Source organism: Acinonyx jubatus, chromosome B2 (assembly GCF_027475565.1).
Source record: "Acinonyx jubatus isolate Ajub_Pintada_27869175 chromosome B2, VMU_Ajub_asm_v1.0, whole genome shotgun sequence".
Lineage (NCBI taxonomy): Eukaryota > Metazoa > Chordata > Mammalia > Carnivora > Felidae > Acinonyx > Acinonyx jubatus.
The window spans coordinates 96,578,991-96,603,134 of NC_069385.1; the positions used below are offsets into that span (position 1 = coordinate 96,578,991).

The window sequence follows — 24,144 nt, forward strand, 5'->3', positions numbered from 1 at the left end:
GGTCTCTATCAAAATCAATACTATTCTCTGTGTTTGTTAAAGTGTATGAGGCTGTTATGGGGTTAATTGTTCTTTGTGAATCGAGACTTGTAACTCCTTAGGTATCTTTTAAATTCCATCGATAGGTTCCAATCTTGAAGTACTAACAAAACTCGCTGTAAATCATAGCATTTTTCATACTTTGCTTTCTGTCTTGTTGGTAGAGAGTTACTTTATAGAAAAAAAATAGGAAGAAAATTTGAAATAAATTGAGGCATCTAGTTCTGAGAAAGGGAAAATTACCTTCATGGCTTTGTTTCCTTCTACAATACGTGCCCATATAGGAGCATAAAGGAATATATACACCCATTTACAAAAATATGGGTGGGTCTCTTGCATGTTCATCTTTATTTGCTGGGGAGAGGTGAAGAACATATTACAGATCTTTTTTTTTTTTTTTTTCCACTGAGGGGAGGGGGCTGAGGGGAGATACTTTTTGTACCAATAAGAACAGTAAAAACATGCTAAGCCTGAACATGATTTAATCCAAACAGTCATCTACGGGAATTTGTTATGGTAACTGCTGAACTGCCATAGGGTAAGTGAGGCATATTGAATACATATTGTTATTGTGTGATCTATCAGAGAACAAATGTTGAGTAACATGTGGCTTCATGCATCTGTGTGTGAGTAGGTGCGTCATGTTCTGGAGTACAGACATTGTTTTAAGACTGATTTCTAGGTAAATGGAGGTTTTGGTTTTGTTTTTTTTTTTTATTTCCACATAATTTCCTTTCAATTCCTTGCATGCTGCTGAGTACATACTAGTTTTCCAGCAAAGCCTGAGCCTGTGCGCGCCCAGCTACCTGCTTTGTCTGTGCATGTACTCAAGCAGTGAAGCGCACCAGGAAAAGTCATATGCAGATGATCAGTTTCACTGTGACTTCATGCTTACCAGCTTCAACTGGTTCTGATCAGCAGTCTTTTCCTAGCTGTGTTAATTCACACCTTCTCTCACTCATACTGCCTTTTCTCCCCTTACTGTCAGCTGATGATCTGCACTCCTGCTCTCAGAGAATACTGACACCAGCAAGTGAAATGTCTTTGTCTTTGCTACCAAAGATACAGACCTGACTTCGTTTGCATCCATCCCAGCCCATCTTTGCTCCTGTTTGACAGACGAATTCCTCCTCCACCTCTCCAAGGCCTGTATCCCTCCTCCTGTGCTCTGGATCCCATCTCTACCATTGCTTCAGAAACCTTCTTTCTCATTACACTAAACCTTTCTCCCTCAACAGATCTTTCTCCTTGAATTTTAAGCACGCTGAAGCCTCTTGGCTAATAAAACAACAACAAAAAATTCCTCTCTTAACTCCATGCTTTTTTCCCATCTACTGCCTCACATCATTCCTTTCCTGGAAGGCCAGACTCGTCAAAAGAATTGTCTGTACCCTCCATATACATTTCTTTACTCCATGTTTATTCCTCACCTCACTTCTTCTGGCCTCTGGGCCCATAATCCACCAAAACTCTTCTAGGGTCTTCCATGTGGCTAAATCCAATGGGTCGTTTTCAGGCCTCATTTTTCTCCTCTGTATTTGACCCTACTGACCATTCTTTTCTTCTTGAAATACTAGTCTTTTTTCTTTGGTTTTTATGGCTCCACACTGCCCTGGTTTTCCTCCTGTTTCTTGGGCTCTTCCTGCTCAGATCTATTTGTAGACTCAGCCACAAGGCCAGTACATGTTGGGAGTTTTTGGGGGGTTGCCTGTTGACTTTCTTTTTTCTCTGTGTTGACTCCCATCCATGCCCACACCCCTAAGTTCTGTGGATTTGACCTTCGAAATATCTCCTGCCCTGTCTGCTTCTCTCCACTGCTGCCACATTCTTTTGCAGTCACTATGGTTCCCTACTGGCTTCTGTGGGAATACTTTCAACACTTGAGATTTCTTCTGCATCTAACCTCAGATCTGATCATTTAGTCCTGTCACCTCCTTAACGCATTTCAGTGCATTAGTTCTTAGAAAAATATTCAAAATCCTTTAAGAAGTTCATGAGATTTGGGGCCTCTGGGTGGCTCAGTCAGTTAAGTGTCTGACTTCAGCTCAGGTCATGGTCTCATGGCTCACGAGTTCAAGCCCGGCATTGGGCTCTGTGCTGACACCTCAGAGCCTGCCTTGGATCCTCTTCTTCCCTCTCTCTCTGCCCCTTCCCTGTGCACACGTGGGTGCACATGTTCTCTCTCAAAAATAAACATAAAAAAAAAGTTCATGAGATTCTGCATTATCTCTGCCCCTGCGTCCTTCCAGTCATCTCTCACCATGTGTCCTCCTGATGTTGGCTCCCATCCCAGGCAGTGGTCTCCTTGTTCTCATGTGGCCTCCAGGCCTGAACATGTGCAGGCTTTTCCCCCTCTGCCTTGGTGCTCAGGGTGTTCTTTCCAACCAGGTTTTCTCCTGGTTTACTCCTGAACTCCCTTTAGAGCTCTGAGCTCTTCGTATGCCCAGTGCCTGTATTCTTAGTGCCTCTCTGCCCAGCACATAGTACGTGCTTATTAAATGTTGAGTGAATGAATGAACTTGCTAGTTTGTTGACTGGGAAGAATTATTTAGAATTAGTGTTACTGAAGTGCCAAGTTAGGCCTTCTGTGACATTTTCATTACATTGGTTACATGCCAGTGGATGCTTTTTAATAACCCGTGCATATAGTGGTTTATATTTAGTTTCACAGGTACTTTCACATGAATCTTCTCTTGAGACCTTGGACAAATCAGTTGGCTTCTTCAGACCTAAAATGGCTTTCTTCCACTGCCACACAAATCTCAAGACACTCCCTGGAATTCCAGACGATTCTTATAGTTCCTGATTTTCTGTAATCCTTGATTTTCATTTTTTTGTAGGAGAAATGAGAAACCTGAGACACGGGTTTCTGGATGCATGTTCACAGTCAGAGAACAAGTTAGGACTAAGTCACAGGACACCTGAGTCACAGCCCTGTTACTTCTTTCTATCTCGGTAGAGCCTTTTCGCTCAAATATGTAAAAATGGTCCTTTAAATTTTTTTTAAAGTTTGAAAAACTGTGGTAAAATATACGTAACATTTACCATTTGGTATGTTAATACACTGTTGCTAAACCATCACCGCCATCCATCTCCAGAACTCTTCTCCCACCCCCCAAATGCTGGCGATAACCATTCTACTTTCTGTTTTTTTGTGTGAGAAAGAAAATTATTGCTCAGTGTCCTTTCACATGATCTGATATCTCCTATTGCAAAGTTTATATAAGTGGTTTTTATTTCAATGAAACAATCTGTCACCAAATGCTGTCTTCGTCAGCTACCTTGTTTTACAGTCTATTCCAGAGTTGGGCCAATATGAAATGTGACTCCGCCCCATCCCCTCCAATCCTAAACGTGTTCTTTTCCTCTTGATTTAAGCAATAAAAATCAGCACTGGAAAAGAGGGAAAAGGCTTGCTGTCTCCTACTGAGAGTCTAAGGCAGTAGGCATGTTTGTGTTTGTGTCTGCTTTGTGTTTGTCTTGTTACATAATTATCTGATAGTGTTATGGATTTTTTTTTTTTTGCCAGTGCAGAATATGGATGATTTTGAAAGAAAATGAGAAATGTATTAGAGGCAAGAAGGATTTTAAAATGATTTAGTTCCCAGACTTGCCTGATAAGAATCACCCTGGGGGAAGGGGAGAACCTTGTTAAAATACAGATAACCAGGCCTTTCTCTATATTCTGTCAGTCTAGAGTAGGGCCTAGCACCATTCCAAGTGTGGAAAACATTGTTACAGTATATATTGATGAGTACTGTTTGGGTGACAGTCTGGAATTACATCTTATTTCATACAGTTTATTTTTCTGGATATGCCAGCATGCACAGACACACTCTCTTGTGTTTCTTGTATTGCCATCATCATTATCACTTTCCCCACCAGCAGAAGCATAAATTCTTCTCTGTTTTCTTTATCTTGATTTTTCAGCTTCATATCGGATGTTACGATTTAATTAGATTTCAGTTTATAATGCCAGCACAGCGTAGCACGTTGCTCAGACTTTGTAGAGAGATACACCTGGGTTCAAATCCTGACTGCCCTTGTCAGCTTGCATTCTTCAAATTACTTAATCTCTTAAAGCTTAAATTGTTTCATCTGTAAATTCAGAGTGATAATTATACTTTTTGAAACTTTGTAATTTATCCCTTGCTTGTTGTTTTCACTGCATGCCTGTTTTCAGATTGTTTTTAGCAGAGAAATCCTTTAGGAAACCTTAAGATGTGTGTCTGTTTAGTTCATGGAGAAGTTAATGGCATTGTGTTCTGTCCCATGTGGATTTTGATAAGGGTGTGAAATCCTGATTGGAAGCTATCGATGGTAGCTTTATCTGTAGAAATTAACAAAAAGAAAAGGAACAAACCTAGGAATCAGGAATTTGAACCAGGTGCCAGATGGTACCTTCCAGTCCTCAAAGCTATTCATTTCTTTATAGTTTATTCATTTTTCAAATATTCGTGTGCCGAGCATCATGCTAGATATTGAAGATACAAACATGGCTAAAACAAGGTCTGCCTTCAGGCAGCCTGCTGTCCATTGTGAGAGGCAAGTGCAGAGTTAGAATGAATTGTGGCAAATACACACATGAGGATAGTAGACAGCCTCTGGGAATGTAGAAAAGCAAGACTTACAGGAAGAATCTGAGTTGATCAGGTCGTGTCATGTATGGGGGTGAGGTATGCAGTGGACGTTTGTTGAGCAAAGGAAAGAGACAAAAACCCGATGTGTTTTTGCTTTGAGAAATGGACTCTGCTCGTTTCTCTTTCTGTCGTGATTCCTAAAAGGGAAAATTTCTCAAGAGGGTTCAGATCCTGGATAGCCAAAACTTACATCTATACTCACACAGTAAATAGTGATTGAATGCCAATTGAGAGCCAACACAACCCCGTAAACCCTATGAATTTAAATAAATTTTGCATACTTTGAAAAAACATCCTGATTTGGATTCTGACTACTAATGTTAGATCTGTCCTTGCAGCCATTATCATACTTTTGGTTCGGAATTTGTTAATCTTGTGTCTGCACTAATGCTCTCTTCTCTTAGCTAACTTTTATCAGTGTACCTTCAAGGATGTTCCAATGACCGTTTGTAAGTCTAAGTATTCTGACTTGGTTTCATGTTCCTTGTAGTTGAGCATTTCAGTGTTTGGCATGATGTAATGTGGAAGTCTTAGGTAGTGTCTTGTGTTAATCTTTAGCCATTTGTAATACTGCATAAGTCAAATTTTCTCTCAGAATCTATCTAATTCTCATGTGAGCTAATATAATAATAAAGAATTTGAGGACTGAAAAGTTACTTTGGGGTGTCTGTACCAAAAAATATCTTACATAGTTTTACTGTTCTGTTAGTTTGGCTATCTATTAATGTGGGTGGTAACATATATAAAATATATGTCTGTCTATACATGTGTGTTGTGTGTGTGTGTGTATGTATATGTGTGTGTATATGTGTATATAAATATAAACATAAATAAAAATGCCCATATACATGTATATATGCCTGCAGTTTTGTATGCGTGTATGTGTGTGTGTGTGTGTGTGTATATGAGTGTAGCCTATTGTATAATTTTTTTGTTTAGAGAGAATGCCCTTTTAACATGGGTGTTATATGAAAGATAAACATTACTTTTATCCAAAATTATTTTGAATTATGGCAGTAGCCACTTTGAGACCTTTTGGTCCTATATTTTTAAACAAATTAAGGGCAGTAAGCATGCATACAAGTGCTTTGCACTTTTGGCTTTGCTTTCAGTTTCATCTTATGGTCTTATCTTGATTTTATACTCACACTATATAATTTGTGGTATCTTCTTTTTTCAAAATTTGTTTTATGTTTGTTTATTTTTGAGAGACAGAGCACACGAGTGGGGGAGGGGCAAAGAGAGGGGGACAGAGGATCCAAAGCAGGCTCGGTGCTGACAGCAGAGAGCCCAGTGCTGGGCTGAGAACTCATGAACCATGAGATGGTGACCTGAGTTGGACGTTTAACCAACTGACCCACCCAGGTGTCCCTACTTTGTGGTATCTTCTTGTGTTTTTCTTTGTAAGCTGTTTTTAATCATTTATGGAAAAAAAAAGTAGGATAAAAATGTATGTTTTTTAAAAGTGCTATCTATGAAAATTGAGTCATTCAGAAAAGATTATATTATTCCAGAATAATGACACAAGTTAAGAGTTAGGATGGCCCTTTTCCCATAAAAGACTAACATATATTACTTTCAGTGGCAGAGTATTACATTATATGATTTTGAAAGGTTTGAAGAAAATAGGGAAACTAGAAAAATTAATGCAATATAGGAACATGGTTGTTGCCTTGTACCTGTTTACAATGTAGTGTAGACTTGGGTTAGTCAAACCTAAAATGGGAACGAAATTTCCTATTAAAGTTCCACAAAAAGGAGATCTTAAGCTGGAATGAAACCTTTGGAATGAAAATACAAACCTGTAGGTGGAAAATAGCTAAAGTTTTAAAAGGTTATATGATCCCAGTGAGCCTGTAAAGAAGAAGAAAGATAGGTCACAACACAAGCCTCTTCTGGAAGCTCCAGACAGCTAGAGGAAAGGCAGAGTAGAAGACTGAAAATGACTGAATGGTTAGGAGATGAGTTTGGAGAGGGATAGGATTTTGAAAACGTTCAGGCTGTTCATTTCTCATAGTGGTTTTACAATTTTTTTCTTTTTTTTTTTTTAATTTTGTCTACTGCAGTCTTTTAATAAAGGAATGTCACTTCGTTTTTTGTTCCATTAAAGTGTTAAATATCATGATAAAAGAGATGACTTATCTCAACTCAGTGTATTATACAGCTGCCTTTGTGCTGAAATGACTATGTCATTCTGAAGGAAGTTTTATGTTTTATTCTCTTAGTCAAAAACTTGGTTCTTCAATGACTTTATTCATTCCCTCTGGGATTACTCACTGTTTACTTTCTTGCTAATGGCAGGGTTCGTATAACAACATGCCCTTTCTTGTTGGGAGATTTGGCAAACCCAGAAAGGCTGGTTTTTATTTCTTCAAAATGTGTGAACTTTATGGAAGCAAAACAGTTTTTTGAACTTTAGATATTTGTTTTTGTCTAGACCTAAATTCACCTGTTTAGTAATCTTGAAGTTGGCAGATTCTTCAAAAATACTTCTTTGGGAGTAAAAAATATTATTTTTAGAGGTATGTCACTTACCTCTATTGTTGTCAGTAGATTTATTATTCCTATAATAAATGTAGGATCACTTTTAAGTAATCATGTTGGTGCATATGAAAAACATTAACAAATTTGCTAATAGTTTCCCGGGAAATAGGTAGGTAGGTAGGTCATGGCGGCTACATTTCAAGGTTCTGAACACTTTGAAAGTTCTGTAAAACTGTAAGTAGATTTCTTTGAGGTCTGCTTTCTTATCAGATAAAAAGAAGACTACAAATTGTTGTTTACCTTCCTAAGAGTTTTTCATGTAAACAGCTTTCCAAGTAGTATTCAAAATAATTTGCATTTCAGTCCTCCTCCATGACCTCTGAGCCCTCCCACTCATTCTGCAGTTCCCAGATGACTATTCTGAGCAAACCAGAATGTCTGTGGGACATTGTTAAGAGCCAGCCTTAGAACTTGATAAGAGTGGGTTCTTAGTGATTTTGAGGGTGGGTACCACTCTTTTTGAGCTTTACTGTTTCCACATTTGTTTTTGCATTCTTTTTAATTTTTTTTTTCAACATTTTTATTTATTTTTGGGACAGAGAGAGACAGAGCATGAACGGGGGAGGGGCAAAGAGAGAGGGAGACACAGAATCGGAAACAGGCTCCAGGCTCCGAGCCATCCGCCCAGCTCCTGACGCGGGGCTCGAACTCACGGACCGCGAGATCGTGACCTGGCTGAAGTCGGACGCTTAACCGACTGCGCCACCCAGGCGCCCCTGTTTTTGCATTCTTTTAATGCTTTGCTTTTGAGATGAACATTTCCTGATTGGCTTTTGGCCTTGTGTTAAGTTTCCAACTACCACATTTTGCCGCTGTCTATGCAAGGAGTATTTGGGAAGTCTTTCCCTTTTCCTGTCTTGTATATAGACAGAGATAGCTTTAAAGTATCCCTGTGGTTTAGTAAAACATGCAAGTCTCACAAAATAGAAAGGGTTGAAGTCTGGTGTATGAGTGTGTGTGTGTGTGTGTGTGCGTGTGTGCGTGCTTGCACCTGTGTGCATGTACACGGGCATGCACATAGATGCTTGTGAAGATGTAAACTAGTGCTTATTTTAGTCTTTCATTTATGATTCAAATTACTAATTAGCCAACCTACTTACCAACTTACTGCTAGATATTTGTTGTCTGCTAAATCTTTGTCACTCTTTGTCTCAACAGAAGGATAAAATACAAAAGTTTATTAATACATGGTTCTTGCTGACTTAGAGTTAGCCGGTTGTGAGAAGCAAGATGTGCATGCACATTAAATAGTGAATTAATAGGGCAGGGAAGTGTATGATTATTCTAAGGGCCAAAGTGACGAGCACAGGCCCAGGAGTCTGTAAAGAGTTTAGGCAACAGAGAGAAAAATGAAGGTTGGGAAGATGAGTGAAGGCTTCACAAAGGATGATAGTGCTCGCAAAGATGAGTCGGCAGCAATCACAGCACATGGCATCCTGTCCACTGGGCGGTGGGTGCCAAGGAAGCAGCATTGAATTCATCATAAACGTTTGTGTTTGGGGAGAAACTGAGAGGATGCTAGTTGGATTGGAAGGATGCTGTTGGAATAGTAGAGTTTATGATTATGAGGAATTTGTAGATTTTGTTGAAAGTTACCAACTTTTTATAATTTCCTTGCTACACTTGGTTTTGGCATACAAAAGTTTTCTTTTTTTTATTGGGAGAGAGAAAAAGCACATGCCGGGGGAGGGGCAGAGAGAGAGAATCTTTTTTTTTAAGCTTATTTATTTATTTTGAGAGGGTACACAAGCAAGTGAGGGAGGGGCAGAGAGAATCCCAAGCAGGCTCTGTACTGCCAACTCAGAGCCTGATGTGGGGCTTAAACTCAAGAACCGTGAGATCATGGCCCAGGAGTTGGACCCTCAATTGACTGAGCCATCCAGGCACCCCAGCACACAAAAGTTTCTGAGAAAAGTAAGCATTGTTAAATATTTGATGAAAATCTCTGTATTTCAACATAGGCTTAGTATTAGTATTTGCAGAGATGGTATGTAAATAGATAAACAGGTTCGTGTAATGTTGAATTAGCACGTGAGAAAACTTAACTGATTGCAGTGAATTTTTTCCTAGGCCGGACCTGATAGACATGAATACTGTTGCTGTTCAAAGCAACCTTGCAAATTTAGAGCACGCTTTTTATGTAGCAGAAAAAATTGGAGTTATAAGACTTCTGGATCCTGAAGGTGAGTTGTTCTGACTAGATGTAGACTGGCATGAAAGTCTGGTCAGAAGTAATCTGTCAACATTTTGAAATAATTTATGTGGCTGCTTTTAGATGTTGATGTCTCCTCACCTGATGAAAAATCAGTAATAACTTATGTGTCATCTCTCTATGATGCATTTCCCAAAGTCCCTGAAGGTGGCGAAGGCATTGGTGCAAATGTGAGTATTGATTTTTCCCTACTAGAAGCTGCGGATTCAGTAATGACCAATTAATGACCAGTTAACTGAATTCTTTGATAGAGCTTTTTACAGTATTTAAATGTGAAATATTCTTTAAAGAATTTGAGTTAAGATGCTATTTAATGAACCAGTACTGTTTGCATTTTGATGACACTATTCTACCATTATGATTAAAGTATAACTCAAAAACATTTGTTCTGTGTCATAAAGTAAGCTGTTTAGAGTTACATATAATTTTATAATTAAAAGCTCTAAAGCACCGAATTTTGGAGTTTTTCCTTTTTAACTTGCTGCTGTTTTATATTTGCTCTGTTTGATGTCCTTCTGTATCTGCAGAATATCTCACCCCTGAGATCACTTTCAATGTTACTAATTCTCATAATCTCATGAAATAAGTTGGCTAGGAATTGTTTTTCTGATTTAAAGGTGATTATCTAGAGGAAGGTTATTTGATTTTGCCAAATTAACAAGCTACTTCATAAGCAGAGTGAAGTGTGGTACAGAGAGCTTTGGGCTCCTCATTTGTCCACTGTTCCCCAAACATTTGTGTAATTCAGTTCAACGGTGCATTTTGCAGTGGTCATACGAACACATATGGAAGCATTTCTGGAAGAGAACGGGAAACCATCAGTTGTGCGTTAGAGGATGAGCCCCTTCACCCTGGACTTCTCACTCTTTCCCTTGCAGATACCTTTATTCCTAATTTACTTAGAAGATTTTGGAGCTCATCTTTTTCACCTCTGTGTGCTTTTGTTTCTGGACTTACTTCCATTCTCTTCTCCCTGTTCTTTCTCTCAGAGGTGTATCGTCTTCTGATCCCTGAGTAACTTGCTCTCCTGCTCATCCTTTACTGTGATGTCTGCCAACAGTTGAGTGTTGAGCGTTGCTTGAGAATGTTTCTCGTGGCCATTCCTTGCCTTATCTTCTCCCTGCCTTCACCCCGTTCCTGCCTCGTACTCCTTACTAGGATGACAGCTTTTCTACACTTTTCTGCCTCTGTTTTATTTCTCTTCCCATCAGCACTGCACACGGTCATCAGATTGATCTTCCTAAAACCTGATGTCTTTGGCTTGAAAACGTTCAGTGATTACATATAGCTTGTTAGGTGAAGTCCAGCCTAGATACTCTGACACTGAAAATTCTGTGTACCTCCTTTTTTAGCTACAGTGTTTCAACACAGGCTGTTTGCTGGTAGCCAGGGCATTTCTAGTTCAGAGTCCTACTCACTTGGGGCTCCCTATCTTTTATCTCTTCCTCCCCTCCGCCCCCAAACACTTACTGGTTGTTGCAGAACTGCTCAAGGACTTCTCTCCCAAGAATACCTTGGTGATTGTTTTGAGGCACATATATAATGACCTGATTCTTATCTCAGCCTTTATCATATACTACCTGTTTCAGTTATTTCAGCACTTAATTAACTACTGCTTTTCATTTTGCTTAACTGTTTATATTATGACTTTCCTGCCTCCCTATCTAGACAGTAACTCTTTGATAAAAGGTATTATGTCTTAAAGTATTAAATTCTTATTACAACACATAGTATAATGCTTTGAATGTAATAAGCACTTGTCAAATACTTTTAATTCAACAGAGCAGGTGACAGCCTTCCAGTTTCTTTCCATTTTTATAAAAGGTTTGCTTAATGAGTAATCCTACCACATACATTTTCTATAATTTTTATTCCTGTCTGCTTTCCTGCATACTCTGTAGACCATTGAGTTCAGGTATACAGTGGATTTAGATCTAGAAAGGTTGGAGGACATAGCAGCTAACTTGGCTTGCACGCTCTTACTCCCTCATTGTGGGTGCCTGGGAAACCCCAAAATGATCACAGTGTTTCTTCCTGCTGCATTTGGATGCAGCCTCAGAAGCCATCTTAACATAGTGCCCCAGGCAGCCACCATCTCTGGATCAGAAGTGACACTCATTAGGTCAGTCTTCGTTGTCAGCTGTTGGTGGCATGTTTTCACATCTCTTTATGTGGGGCTGTGTGAAAAGTGAGAAAACAATGAGCTGGTTCTGACTGACCAGCTTAAGGACATATACATTCACAGAATGACCTTTGACTAAATTGTGTTAGATATGAATGTTATTATTTGCAGACATGGATCTTGTCTGTCATTTTATTGTTCCAGGATGTTGAAGTCAAATGGATCGAATACCAGAATATGGTGAACTACCTCATTCAGTGGATTAGACACCATGTGACCACAATGTCTGAGAGGACATTTCCTAATAATCCCGTAGAACTCAAGGTCTGTGTCACTGTAGAAGTTACAAAGGATTGGGCTTGATTATTAAACTTTTAAATAATGTTATAATAGTTCCATAATTTCAGAAGTTCAAGAAAAATTTCCCTTGGCAAGCCACTAATAAATAGGCAGTTTTTAAATTTATTCATCTCCCATTACTCGAAGAAAATGGAGGTAAACGTTAATAATGAAAACATAATAGCAGTAACACCTTAAAGAAATTTATAGTCCCTTAGCTTTGAATTGTTGGGAGTTAAAAGATATAATTTGAGAGACCCTGGAACTGACATTGCCAAATTGCTTTTGGTGCATGGGGAATGCTTGGAACCCACCATATGGCTCAGGTAGGAAGGGCTCTGGGAAGCTGGTACAAGTTTAACCATGGTTGGGATTGTGCCTGTGGTTAAACCCTGTTAAAAACTCCTGTAGAGGTTTCTTTTTGTAAAGCAAGAAGCACATACTCTATTTCACCATGAAATGAGAAACACATACCTGACTTCCATTTCGTAAGACATTTGCTGCTACCTAAAAACAGGTCCAACTCTTTGAGGCAAAGACATCCTAGAAATATAAAAGAATTATAGATATGTAAAATTACTGATGAGTATCATCTCATTTTGTATATTTGGATTTGTAATAACAAAGTAATCTTTATTTTAAGAAACAGATAATGTGAATATTAATAATAAAGTCTTAATTCCTTGAATTATAGGCTTTGTTTTTTGATCAAACTGGAATTGCAAAAACTGTAATAACCCAGGGTGGGTCCTGTTAAAATTATTCATCGTGTTCATGCATCCGTACAGAACATCTGTGGAACAGTTTTTATTCACATTGCCATGGGGAGTTTGTCCTTGGCGTGAAGTTACTTGGCATGTGTTGATATGATGCTTTTTAAGTGTCCTGAAGTTGTTTGTGTGATGTCTCCATTTGTGGAGGCAAAACTTCCCAGGGCCAGAAAGATGTCCCCCTTCTTTCACCACATCTACCAGTTATGTTAGCACATAACATAATGGCATCCCGAGCTTATTTTCTAGTGGGTGTCCTGAAACATTGCATTTTGAGTTCAATGCAATTTGCAGATTTGAGGTTCAGCTTATTTCCAAGTGGGTTCCTATTGTCCAGACACTTGGGTAAATTTGTATTGGCTTCTGATTAATGCAAATTCTTAAGGTTTTGGAAGAAATTTGAGTGGCTACACAGATTATTTGCTGGTGCCTAGGACAGCACATGATACATAGACGAAAACATCATGGGGAAATGCCAGTAATTTCATTAACCAGTAAAACGTTGAATGGAATCCTTCAGAAATCCTGCCTGAAGATTTATATGGAATTTTTTTAGAAAAACAACATGAATGAAAATGAAATAATTTGTATATACTTATTAATGTGGATATGTTTTATCTATATAATTTTTATGAAGGTCCTTTTTAATATTATATTTAAGATATTTTCAAATTAGTATCTACAAAGTAGATAATTGAATTAAGTAGTTGAAACTTCTATAATAATAGCTGCAACAAATAACATCTATGTTTGTTTATTAAAAGATCTGTTTAACTTGGCCAACAAGTTAAAGTACTATAATGGAGCATGGGGTCATTTTACTGGGACACTGGAATCAAGATTTAGCCCTATCTATATGATAAGAATTCTGTTTTCAAGGATAGATCCATAATACAGAAGAGAACATTTTTTTCCTTTTGGGAATTGCATCAGATTATTTTTCCAAAAACTGAAAGCTAAAGGGCAGCATTTGGAAAGTGAATCTTTTAAAAGATATGTTTTCTTGTTTGTATGATGAGAGATTTTTAGTTAGAACCATATTAAACTCTGCCATGGCTTATTATTATCCAGATCCCTGCATGGCACATGTTAAATCACGACGCACATCAGTAATTACACCCTTGTCAAATCTTGCGTTCTGCAACCTAGTCACCAAGTAGCTGGGAATCAGTATTGTCCTTGAGTGTCAGTTTTATAAAGCAATTCCACTGAATGCATATAGCATAGTAAGTGAGATTTGAAGTGGTACACTCTGCGGTAATGAAAATAGGTCTTTGAAGTTTGGGCCTTCATTTATTTTCCCTTTCATTCTAGGCACTTTATAATCAGTATTTACAGTTTAAAGAAACAGAAATTCCACCAAAGGAGACAGAAAAATCAAAAATTAAACGCCTATATAAATTATTAGAGGTAAGTAGGAATTTCCTTTGTATTGTCAAGCATAAATCTTTTTTTTTTTTTTTTTTTTACATCCTTGCTTCATACTACATTTTTTTGTTTTCTCAAGATCTGGATAGAATTTGGACGCATCAAACTACTTCAAGGTTATCATCCAAATGACATAGAAAAAGAGTGGGGGAAACTCATTATTGCCATGCTCGAGAGAGAGAAGGCACTTCGACCAGAAGTAGAAAGGTAGGCCTGGGGATGTTTTCTGCCATGGGTATCAAGTTGGGCACGGGGTCTCTTTGTTCTCATAGGAAGAACTTAAGTTTTGGAGCCAGGCAGGCCTAGGACCAACATTTACATTTTTCATTTCCTTTGCTGCATGACCTTGGATAAGTCACTTAGTCTTTCTGATTCTCCCATTTTCTTATCCAGAAACTCATTCAAGAGATGTGAAGAGTAAATCAGTTAAGTAATGTTCAAATAGGACATGCTAGGCTGGGTTGGTGTGTGAAGTCTCCTCTAATAATCTAAATTACCTGTGGGCATTTCCCATGTATTTAAGTCATCAGGGCCTGGATCCATTTGCAGGTCAACAGTTAATTTACTTCGTTTTTTATTATATTTTTGCCAAGGCCATCCTTCCATGGGGCAATGGAAGCCAGACTCGAGTCTGTCTCCATTTAAAGGGCAGCGAAGTGGCCTCTAGAGAACACTCAGGATATGCTGGTTCAAATTCCTACTTGCACAAACGCAGTTATTCCATGAAATCATCACTGACTCTTTATCATTCTCTCTCTCCCATTCTCTCTCTCCCAGTGCCTGGGAAAGCACTGCTTAGTCCTTAGGAGATATTTGTTGAGTGGATTTGCCTCCATTATAGTACTTCCCTCACAGCCTGTCCTATGTATGGCATTGGGGAAGGGAGCTCTGTAGGGGCTGACCCTCACAGTATAGGCCTGTGTGGTCCGGTGCACCTCTCTGGCCTTCTCACTCCACACCCTTCTTGCTCCCTACCCTGTGGCCACACTGGCTGCCTCTCAGGAGCCCTGATGTGCCAAGGTCCCGCCCTCCTCCATACACAGGATCTTGCACCATCTGTTCCTTTGGCAGGGAAGTCTCTTTCATCCTCCATGTCTCTCTTCATTCCTGATCAATCTCAGATCCCGGCTCCAGTGTTACTTCCTCACGAAACTTCCTGTGGTCTCCCACGCTGGTTCAGATGTCTTGGTTATAACTCTCATATTTACATGTATTGTTCTTTCATATCACAGTTGTAGTTTTATATTTATTTCTGTGATCGTTTGAGTCAGGGCTGCCTGTTCACAGTTATGAGCCCCAGGAATGTGGAGACAGACTTGGTTTTGCTGTCTTTTGTGTTGCCAGTGCTTAATGCATTGCCTGGGACACAGGGAGCGCCTAGTGTACTCAAGTTCTTTGTGTTCCACACATGACTCCCGTGTTGTTGAAATAGGAAAGAATAATGCCTTGAAGATATGAGAGCAAGGCTAACGTGTCAGTCATTTATGAAAATACTGATTACACTTCTGTTAAAGTATAATATTCTATCTGCATAACTGGATCTAGATCCAAAATAAGCTTGAAATACCCAGGGTGAACCTTTTATGGAGGAGATAATTGTGGGTGATTAAAATTATACACTAAACTAATCATCAGAAGTAATGGAAAAGTATGTCTCAGAAAGGATAATGGAGTAGATTTTTAGTTGTCAGAATAGTAACCGGATTTTAATGCAGTGGTTGAGTTCAAGGTCCAGGAGCTAGTCAATCCTGGATTAGATTTTTAGCTTAACTTGGAAGCTGTGTAATCTTAGACAAGTTCATTAACCTCTCTAAGCCTCAGTTTCCTTATTTGTAAACAGGATGTAATAGTACCTACCACATTTGGTGCTTATAAGTATGTGATGAGGTCATGCATATGAAATGATCAGTTAATTTCCTGGCACATAATAATTGCTTAATAAATGCTAATGCTGCTGTTATTATTTCAAGCTTTTCTGCTTACTAACTATATTTGATATGATACTCTCAAATTTCCCCTTTCTTGCCATCTGAAAAGAAAAATAGCTACCTTTAGAGTGGAGAAACAACAGTTTTGCTTTGTAGTGTTGGGTATATGAAAATACTCTAGGAGCTTGGTTGGATAAACGCCTTCATTTTTCTTGACGCAAGTTTTTTGGCATTAACTATTAACTGCAAGTAATAACCATGTGCAGTGAGAGTGTGTAAAATATAAATGAGAAGTAACCAATGTTCTTTTGCCATGTGATAACCTATAGAAAGGAAAAACAAGCACAGACAAGTTGAATTTGCAAGCATTGCATTGATATTTTTCTACTTTAGTGCTTTGGCATTATTTCTTCCTTCCTTCCTTCCTTCCTTCCTTCCTTCCTTCCTTCCTTCCTTCCTTCCTTCCTTCCTTCCTTTTTCTTTTCTTTTTTTTTTAAAGTTTATTCATATATTTTGAGAGAGAGAAAGCATGAGTCAGGGAGGCACAGAGAGACAGAGAGGGAGAGAATCCCAAGCAGGCTCCACACTGTCAGCATGACACGGGGTTCGAACCCACAAACCGTGAGATTGTGACCTGAGCCGAAGTCTGAAGTTTAATAACTGAGCCACCCAGGCTCCCATACTGCTTTGGCTTTTAAAAATATAAAGTAACGGTAGTAAGATTAAGTAACGTTCTTGAGAGCACATCATGTGAAAAAAGGCAAATGGATAATTTTCCAGTTAATTTAATCTAATAAACAAATGACATAGAGGTTAAAATGGAAATGTACTTTGTTTCTCATCAAACTCACTTGTTTACATGTGCTTATAAGTACCAGCTTTTAGCCAGGAGAGACAGACCTGGCCCTTTACAAAAGTCCGGCTGTGATTGAATATTTGTATTTTTAAGCTGGTGATTGGTATTGCCTGAATAACCTTTACAATTGTACCTGGGCTTCAGTGAGAGGCACCTGAGTTGTTTTTTAGGTGACTGCAACTGGATGACTCTTGATGAAAATATTTGGCAAATATTTTTCAGTGACGCCCTGATGAGCCTGCCTTGTCCATACTTGTAGAGTTTTCATGCAGGCTACAAAAGGCAAACCTCAGCTAGCAAACGCATGGCTTTAGGCGAGATTCTTTTTAATGGTTACCAGCACATTATTTGCTGTATGTTGAATATGCAAGTTGGAGCGTATTTAAGGAGCTATTAAAGCTGTAACATTTAGCTGTGGTTTTCACCGTTAGAAGTAGAGCTTTCAGCAGACCTTCTACTTTTTAGTCTACTTTTAATGGTCAAAGAAAGAACATCGTTTCAGGAACAAAAATGCACAGTAGTAGTTACAGCTACCGTAGCAGTGATTCTGTGTTTAGTAACACTACTAGCACTCGAACCAGTCTTGATTCAAATGAAAACTTTCTCTCGGTTAATTGTGGTCCAACTCTGATCAACTCCTGCATTAGCTTCGGCAATGAATCCTTTGATGGACACAGGTATGGAATCATCGTTGTAGGATTGTGTTTTGCTTTTGATGGGGAATTATTTTTCAGGGGCGGTAAACTATGTACTTCAAAAGGCAAGGCTTTAATTTATTTTGTCCCTTCTTGTAGGTTGGAAATGTTGCAGCAGATTGCCAACCGAGTTCAAAGGGACAGTGTCATCTGTGAAGACAAACTGATACTTGCCCGAAATGCTCTCCAGTCTGTAAGTTAATTTTAGGAGCCATTGGGATTATGGTGGAGGGGTCTGTACCTTTGGATGAAATAAAATTTTTGTGTAACATTCAGTTGATTCTTGGTATTGTCTTCTACTGAAACTTAAAGTTTGTTAAAGATTGTGATCACTGTTTGCTCTCTTGAGGAAGAGTGAGCAAAGAGAAAGCATATTTTTGAACCAAAAGGGAAAACAGAGAAGACCTAATAAGTAGCTTTGCATTCCAGTATTTTGAGTTTCATGTTTGAGGCTAGTTTGGAAACTTGTTTCATAGAATTAATATTGAGTTCTTTTAAAATACAGGATTCTAAAAGATTAGAATCAGGAGTACAGTTTCAGAATGAAGCAGAAATTGCCGGGTATATACTTGAATGTGAGAACCTTTTACGCCAGCATGTAATCGATGTACAGATTCTTATTGATGGAAAATACTACCAGGCAGATCAGTTGGTACAGAGGTAAGATTGCTACGTACTCATACCTTATCCTTTTGTGTAATCACTTCATGGGCACTTGTGATGGGAATGCAGAATGTGGCAGTTTTATGAAATACATTTCTTATGCTCTTTTCAGTTGAAAATGTGTGTTGCCTTAATTCAGATGTATTTTGAGATGTTAAATAGGTATTTGTTTTTCAAAGATAAGTAATAGAAAAATACTTTATAGCACATACAATATGGAATACTGCAGTAATATACTTACAGTTAAAATAGTTGTATGACATTTGAAAAAGGGAAAATATAAGAAAGTATCCTTTATAACTGATTTTTTAAGTTATCGATTTATCCTATCATGAAAATATTTATAACAAAATGTTGAAAAAAAATGTATAAAATTCTGTGTCTCTGAGAAGTGGGTTTAGGGGTAGGGAATGGAACCCTTTCAGGTTATAGACCGTATATATTATATATAATATATATATATATATACACATATATATATATGTGTGTGAGATACATATTAAGCAAAAATTGTAAATGATGCTTTGACCCAGTAATTTCACTTCTAGGAATTTGTAATAATTTTAAATATAGAAAATATATAAATAAATAAAGAAAAGAGTTTTTTGTTCATGTCAGAAATCTTTTATAGTAACAAAATTTGGAAATATCCTACATGTCAAATAATAGAATGATGACATTGTAGTGCAGTAATTATGTTCACTAGAAAGACTATGTGATAATATGGAAAGTGCTTATTGCACAAATTTAGTGAAAAACATTGTGATGCCAAATTTTGTCAGTATGATTGTAAGGACTTTTTTTTTTTTTTTTTTTTTTTTTTTGAGAGAGAGAGAGTGAGCACGTGCAAGTGGGGAGAGGGGCAAAGGGAGAGAGTGAGAGAGATTTTTAAGCAGGTTCCACACCCAGCGTGGAGCCTGTCGCAGGGCTCAATCTGAAGACTGTGAGATCATGACCTGAGCCAAAAGCAAGTCAGACTTTTAACCGACTGAGCCACCCAGGTGCCCCATGATTTTTTTTTAAATAGACTATTTTTTGGAGCAGTTCAGGTTTACAGAAAAATTGATTGGAAAATACAGAGTTTCCTTATGCCCCTTTATACACACCTTTCCCAATTAGTAATATCTTGAATTAGTGTGATTCTGTTGTTATAATTGATGAGCCAGTAATTGATACATTACTGTTAACTGACTAATGTCCATAGTTGGCATTAGAGTTCACACTTTGTGAAAAATGCCTTTTGCGTTATAGTTTATGTCTTCTGATGTTCTTTCCAGGGTTGCAAAACTCCGCGATGAAATTATGGCCTTAAGGAATGAATGTTCCTCGGTGTACAGCAAAGGGCGCATGCTGACGACGGAACAGACAAAACTCATGATATCAGGAATTACTCAAAGTTTAAACTCAGGATTTGCACAGACCTTAAACCCCAGTCTGAACTCAGGGCTGACCCAGGGTTTAACGCCTTCCCTGACCCCTTCTAGTGTGACATCAGGCCTGTCATCAGGTCTGACTTCCCGTCTGACTCCATCTGTCACTCCAGCTTATACACCTGGTTTCCCATCAGGAGGATTAGTTCCAAGTTTCAGTTCAGGAGTAGAGGCCAATTCATTACAAACTCTGAAATTGATGCAGATCCGAAAGCCCCTTCTAAAGTCTTCTTTGCTGGATCAGAATTTAACAGAAGAGGAAATCAACATGAAATTTGTTCAAGATCTTTTGAATTGGGTTGATGAGATGCAGGTAAAAAAATGTTTACCTGAAAGTTTTAGTCTTTAGTCTTTATTGCTCTTAGTTTCTTTTTTTAAATCTAGTATCTTTCTGTTTAAAGGTGCAGCTGGACCGCACTGAATGGGGATCAGATTTGCCAAGTGTTGAAAGCCATTTAGAGAATCATAAAAACGTTCACCGAGCTATTGAAGAATTTGAATCTAGCCTTAAAGAAGCTAAAATCAGTGAGGTATATGAATTTAAAATCTGTATATATTTCATTTTAGTTAGCTATTGTTTTGCTCTTTTTTTATATATAAAGAGCCTATAACAAAATAATAGATACAGTGAGTATGAGTCAGAATTCCTTAGGATCCCTAAGCTTGATGTCTTTTTATCCCATGTTATAGATCCAAATGACGGCACCTCTTAAACTAACTTATGCAGAAAAGTTACACCGATTAGAGAGTCAGTATGCAAAACTCCTGGTAAGTTGTGTTTTTTTGTTTTGTTTTGTTTTGTTTTGTTTTTACTTTCTGTTTCCCTTATCTCTATTTGGCAAAGACATGATTCTTAACAATGATTTTTCTTACGAAGAATACATCCAGGAATCAGGAACGGCACCTTGATACACTCCATAATTTTGTAACTCGTGCAACTAATGAACTTATTTGGTTGAATGAAAAAGAAGAGGAGGAAGTTGCCTATGACTGGAGTGAAAGAAATAACAACATAGCTCGGAAAAAAGATTACCATGCTGTGAGTATGGCCTTTGTCATTGAATGCCAAGGTTGTATATCAGGTGTAGATCTTTTTCTAACCTCACTTCTTCATTCTTTGTTAAATTAGGAATTAATGAGAGAACTTGATCAAAAGGAAGAAAATATTAAATCAGTTCAGGAGATAGCAGAGCAGCTACTTTCGGAAAATCACCCAGCCAGACTGACAATTGAGGTAAGTCAGGAAGCGTAATGGTCATGGTCGAATATTGACATTTGATAGTCACTCTTTAGATTCTTTTAATGCTGATAAATTCAGAAATACAAACTATCAAACTTTTAATACAACGTGACTTAAAAATAATGTTTCTGACAAATCATAGTGCTTCTTGCCTTTAGCTCTCTTGCTTTTTCTGTGTTACTCACCTGTCACTTAGAATAAAGGTACCTTTGTCAACTCCCATGGCTAAAGGGATGTATTATAGTAAATATGAAGGCTCTTTTTTTATTCCTCCCTCATACTGTGGTATTGTGCAAGCCATGTAACCAGACTTAGCCTCCTATCCAAAATGGGGGCTATCCTCTAACCCATAGCATTGTAGTAAGATGAGGCAAATAACGTACTCTTACTACTTAGTACAGCTCTGGTTACATATGTTCCCAGGAAGTATTTACAATTATTATTTAACTTAACAATTTTATTCACAATCTAGTTTTGTGAGGTATATTGGAACAACAGTCTGTCAAAGCCACATGGCATAGTGCACACATTTCACATCCAGAAATGGAGAAGTGGTGTGGGATTTATCAGGTTTCCCGTGCGGTAGTGGTAGTGTGTTTACTTTTTAGTCCTAATATGTACTAGTTAGAGTTAGTGACTTTCTAAAAGTAAAGGGGTGTTATATAAGAGAGACATGCATCAAACACGGACAAATGTGGTATATTGCCAGAGGGAAAAGATGGAGCTGTGCTTAAAATGTGACATGCTTCAAACTCTCACAGGTGAGGAGAGGAATCTGATAGTCTTTGTTCACTGAAATTGCCACAAAACAAAAGATTAGTGAAATTTTAGGCCTCAATAGGAAGTTTTGGGAATGTTATATTTGACCTGCTTCATAGAAAAATGGAGTCTTAGGGCACCTGGGTGGCTCAGTCAGGTAAGCGTCTGACTTCGGCTCAGGTCATGATCTCACAGTTTGTGGGTTCGAGCTCCGCGTTGGGCTCTATGCTGACAGCTCAGAGCCTGCTTCAAATTCCGTGCTTCCCTCTATCTCTCTCCTTCTTCCCTGTTTGTGCTCTCTTTCTCTCAAAAATAAATAAATAAACAAACATTAAAAACAAAAAAAATTAGAGTCTTGCATGCAGATGAAATGCCAATTAAAGAGCCAGTTAAAGAGCTAGAAGAATAGTGGGGAGCATTAGGGAAAGCACTTTAGAATAACGAAGGATTTGGATATACTTTTGTATGATACTAAACTAAAAATAGAGTATTCTTCAAGGTAGAGATGAAACTGTTAGGAAATATGATTACAGGCTAAGAATTTTAATGGGATTGGATAATGTGAATGTGAACCTGATTACTTTTATGTAGAAATGCTAATCTAATTAAAAATTTCTTGAGGGATAAAATTAAGCTTGAGTCATCTTTATGATTCTTTTGGCCTATCCAATGTCTTGTGGACACATGGGTAATATTTAGTTAATTATCAACACTTCTTCATATGTTATGTGAAAAAATAAACTAATAATCTAACAACTCACAATGATATGTCTTTTACAGCCAATTTGCTCATAGTAGCTTAATTTGAGGGTGCAGGTAATATGACTGTGATATGTTGCCAGATTTCCATTCCTACACTGTATATTCCGTTCAGAAAGCCTGCCTGAGCATAGCTCAGCAGAAATAACTTTTTCCAGGAGGGGAAGCGTGACAGGCTTACTTAAGAGTCATTAAAGTATCTAGATCGCCCTCTTCTGGAAGTCAGTGAATTGCATCTTAAATATGAAAGGGTGTTTTATGTTTTCTTTATGAAGTAGGTGTTCTGTTTGTTACCTTTTTGCTCTCACAAGAGATTCACTTTATATTCAAAATTCAAGTGAAAATATTTGTAATAAAAATTACTAGTACTATAATAATTATAGTTCCAGAATTACAGAAATAAAGGATTGCCCTCTCTCTTCTTCACTCTTCCCAAACCTCTCTGGCAAAAACAAGTATGTAAGTCACCCCCCTGACCCCAAGAACTGCTGGCCTAGTTTTAGAAACAAAAACAAGTGAAAACTACAGAACCATCTATTTTTATGTGCATTTTTAAATATTTATTTTAGATTTAATTTAAATTTAGATTTAGATTTTTAGGACTGGCTTTGTGCAAGTGAGAGCTCTTGTATTAGAGGGACATTTCACTACCCTAATTTTCAGGTCTTGCTCTGTTAAAATGATCTCATCACCTATTTCGATAGCAGAGTTTCTAATCCTTTAAAAGCTTTGTCGTATGTATATGTCATTCCTCTTCAGCCAGTTACAATGGCTGTGATTTTTATCTTCAAGGCCTATCGAGCGGCAATGCAGACACAATGGAGCTGGGTCTTACAGCTGTGCCAGTGTGTGGAGCAGCACATCAAGGAAAACACCGCGTATTTCGAGGTATGTGAATGGGATCACAGCGTGATTTGGGCCGATTTACAGAAAGCATCTCCCTATTTATTAAGGACATGTATGTAATGTGCAGGGGAAAGAAACTGAAATATTTTCTTTGTAGGATATATGGGAAAAATGTCCTATAGGATAGACTGAAGCATTGTATTAAGGAGGAAATCCTTTAAAAGCCTTTTAAAATGTCAGAAAATCTTTATTTTATAAATGCCTTTTACAAGGAAATATTTCATTATAAAGAGTCATTACAAAGAGCTCTTTTTTTTTTTATTCTTCAGGAATTTTAAAATATTGGAATTTCACTCCTACTCATAAATTATTTGGACCCTCAAGTAAAACAAAGCTTTAGCCAGAATAATATAGGGCCAAAGCACAATACAGATATCAGCTTTAGACACTTAGCATTTACTGACAATCATCCAAATTCAACAGTGGTTGTTTGGGTAAAGGAGGAATGTGATTATTAAGTTGTCTTGTGATTTTATTCTCTTCGCACTCATGAGGGGTCCACGGGGCTCTGGTACTTGGACTTGACAACTCTGTGCTTGACTGGCATTGAATAAACTTGAGCTGCCGGTTTTCATCTTTTTATAGTTTTTCAATGATGCCAAAGAAGCTACTGATTACTTGAAGAATCTCAAGGACGCCATTCAGCGGAAGTACAGCTGTGACAGATCAAGCAGCATTCACAAACTGGAAGACCTGGTTCAGGAGTCAATGGTACCAGTGCAAGAACCCGTGCATTTCATCAGTCATGTGAATCAGGAGTAGATTAGTATTTCATCATATTGTTATGTGTGCAGAACTTTATATTTTATTGGTA

General features: G+C 37.9%; 1 protein-coding gene across 32 annotated transcripts in view; it reads left to right on the forward strand.

Annotated features, from left to right (window-relative positions):
- The window catches only part of DST (dystonin), a 490,174-nt gene that overhangs the window by 299,823 nt on the left and 166,207 nt on the right, over nt 1-24,144 (forward strand). For 29 of the 32 annotated variants that reach the window (XM_053222643.1, XM_053222633.1, XM_053222646.1 and 26 more), the window contains 14 exons: nt 9,294-9,406; nt 9,499-9,605; nt 11,762-11,881; nt 13,981-14,076; nt 14,174-14,301; nt 17,673-17,766; nt 18,079-18,233; nt 19,514-19,979; nt 20,068-20,196; nt 20,357-20,434; nt 20,544-20,705; nt 20,796-20,900; nt 23,217-23,312; nt 23,916-24,041. In XM_053222643.1, coding sequence (XP_053078618.1) covers nt 9,294-9,406; nt 9,499-9,605; nt 11,762-11,881; nt 13,981-14,076; nt 14,174-14,301; nt 17,673-17,766; nt 18,079-18,233; nt 19,514-19,979; nt 20,068-20,196; nt 20,357-20,434; nt 20,544-20,705; nt 20,796-20,900; nt 23,217-23,312; nt 23,916-24,041 — 1,975 coding nt within the window. Of the gene's footprint in view, nt 1-9,293; nt 9,407-9,498; nt 9,606-11,761; nt 11,882-13,980; nt 14,077-14,173; nt 14,302-16,548; nt 17,556-17,672; nt 17,767-18,078; nt 18,234-19,513; nt 19,980-20,067; nt 20,197-20,356; nt 20,435-20,543; nt 20,706-20,795; nt 20,901-23,216; nt 23,313-23,915; nt 24,042-24,144 lie in introns of those variants that run through there. The other 3 variants (XM_027057537.2, XM_053222652.1, XM_027057536.2) reach the window with 3 other exon arrangements.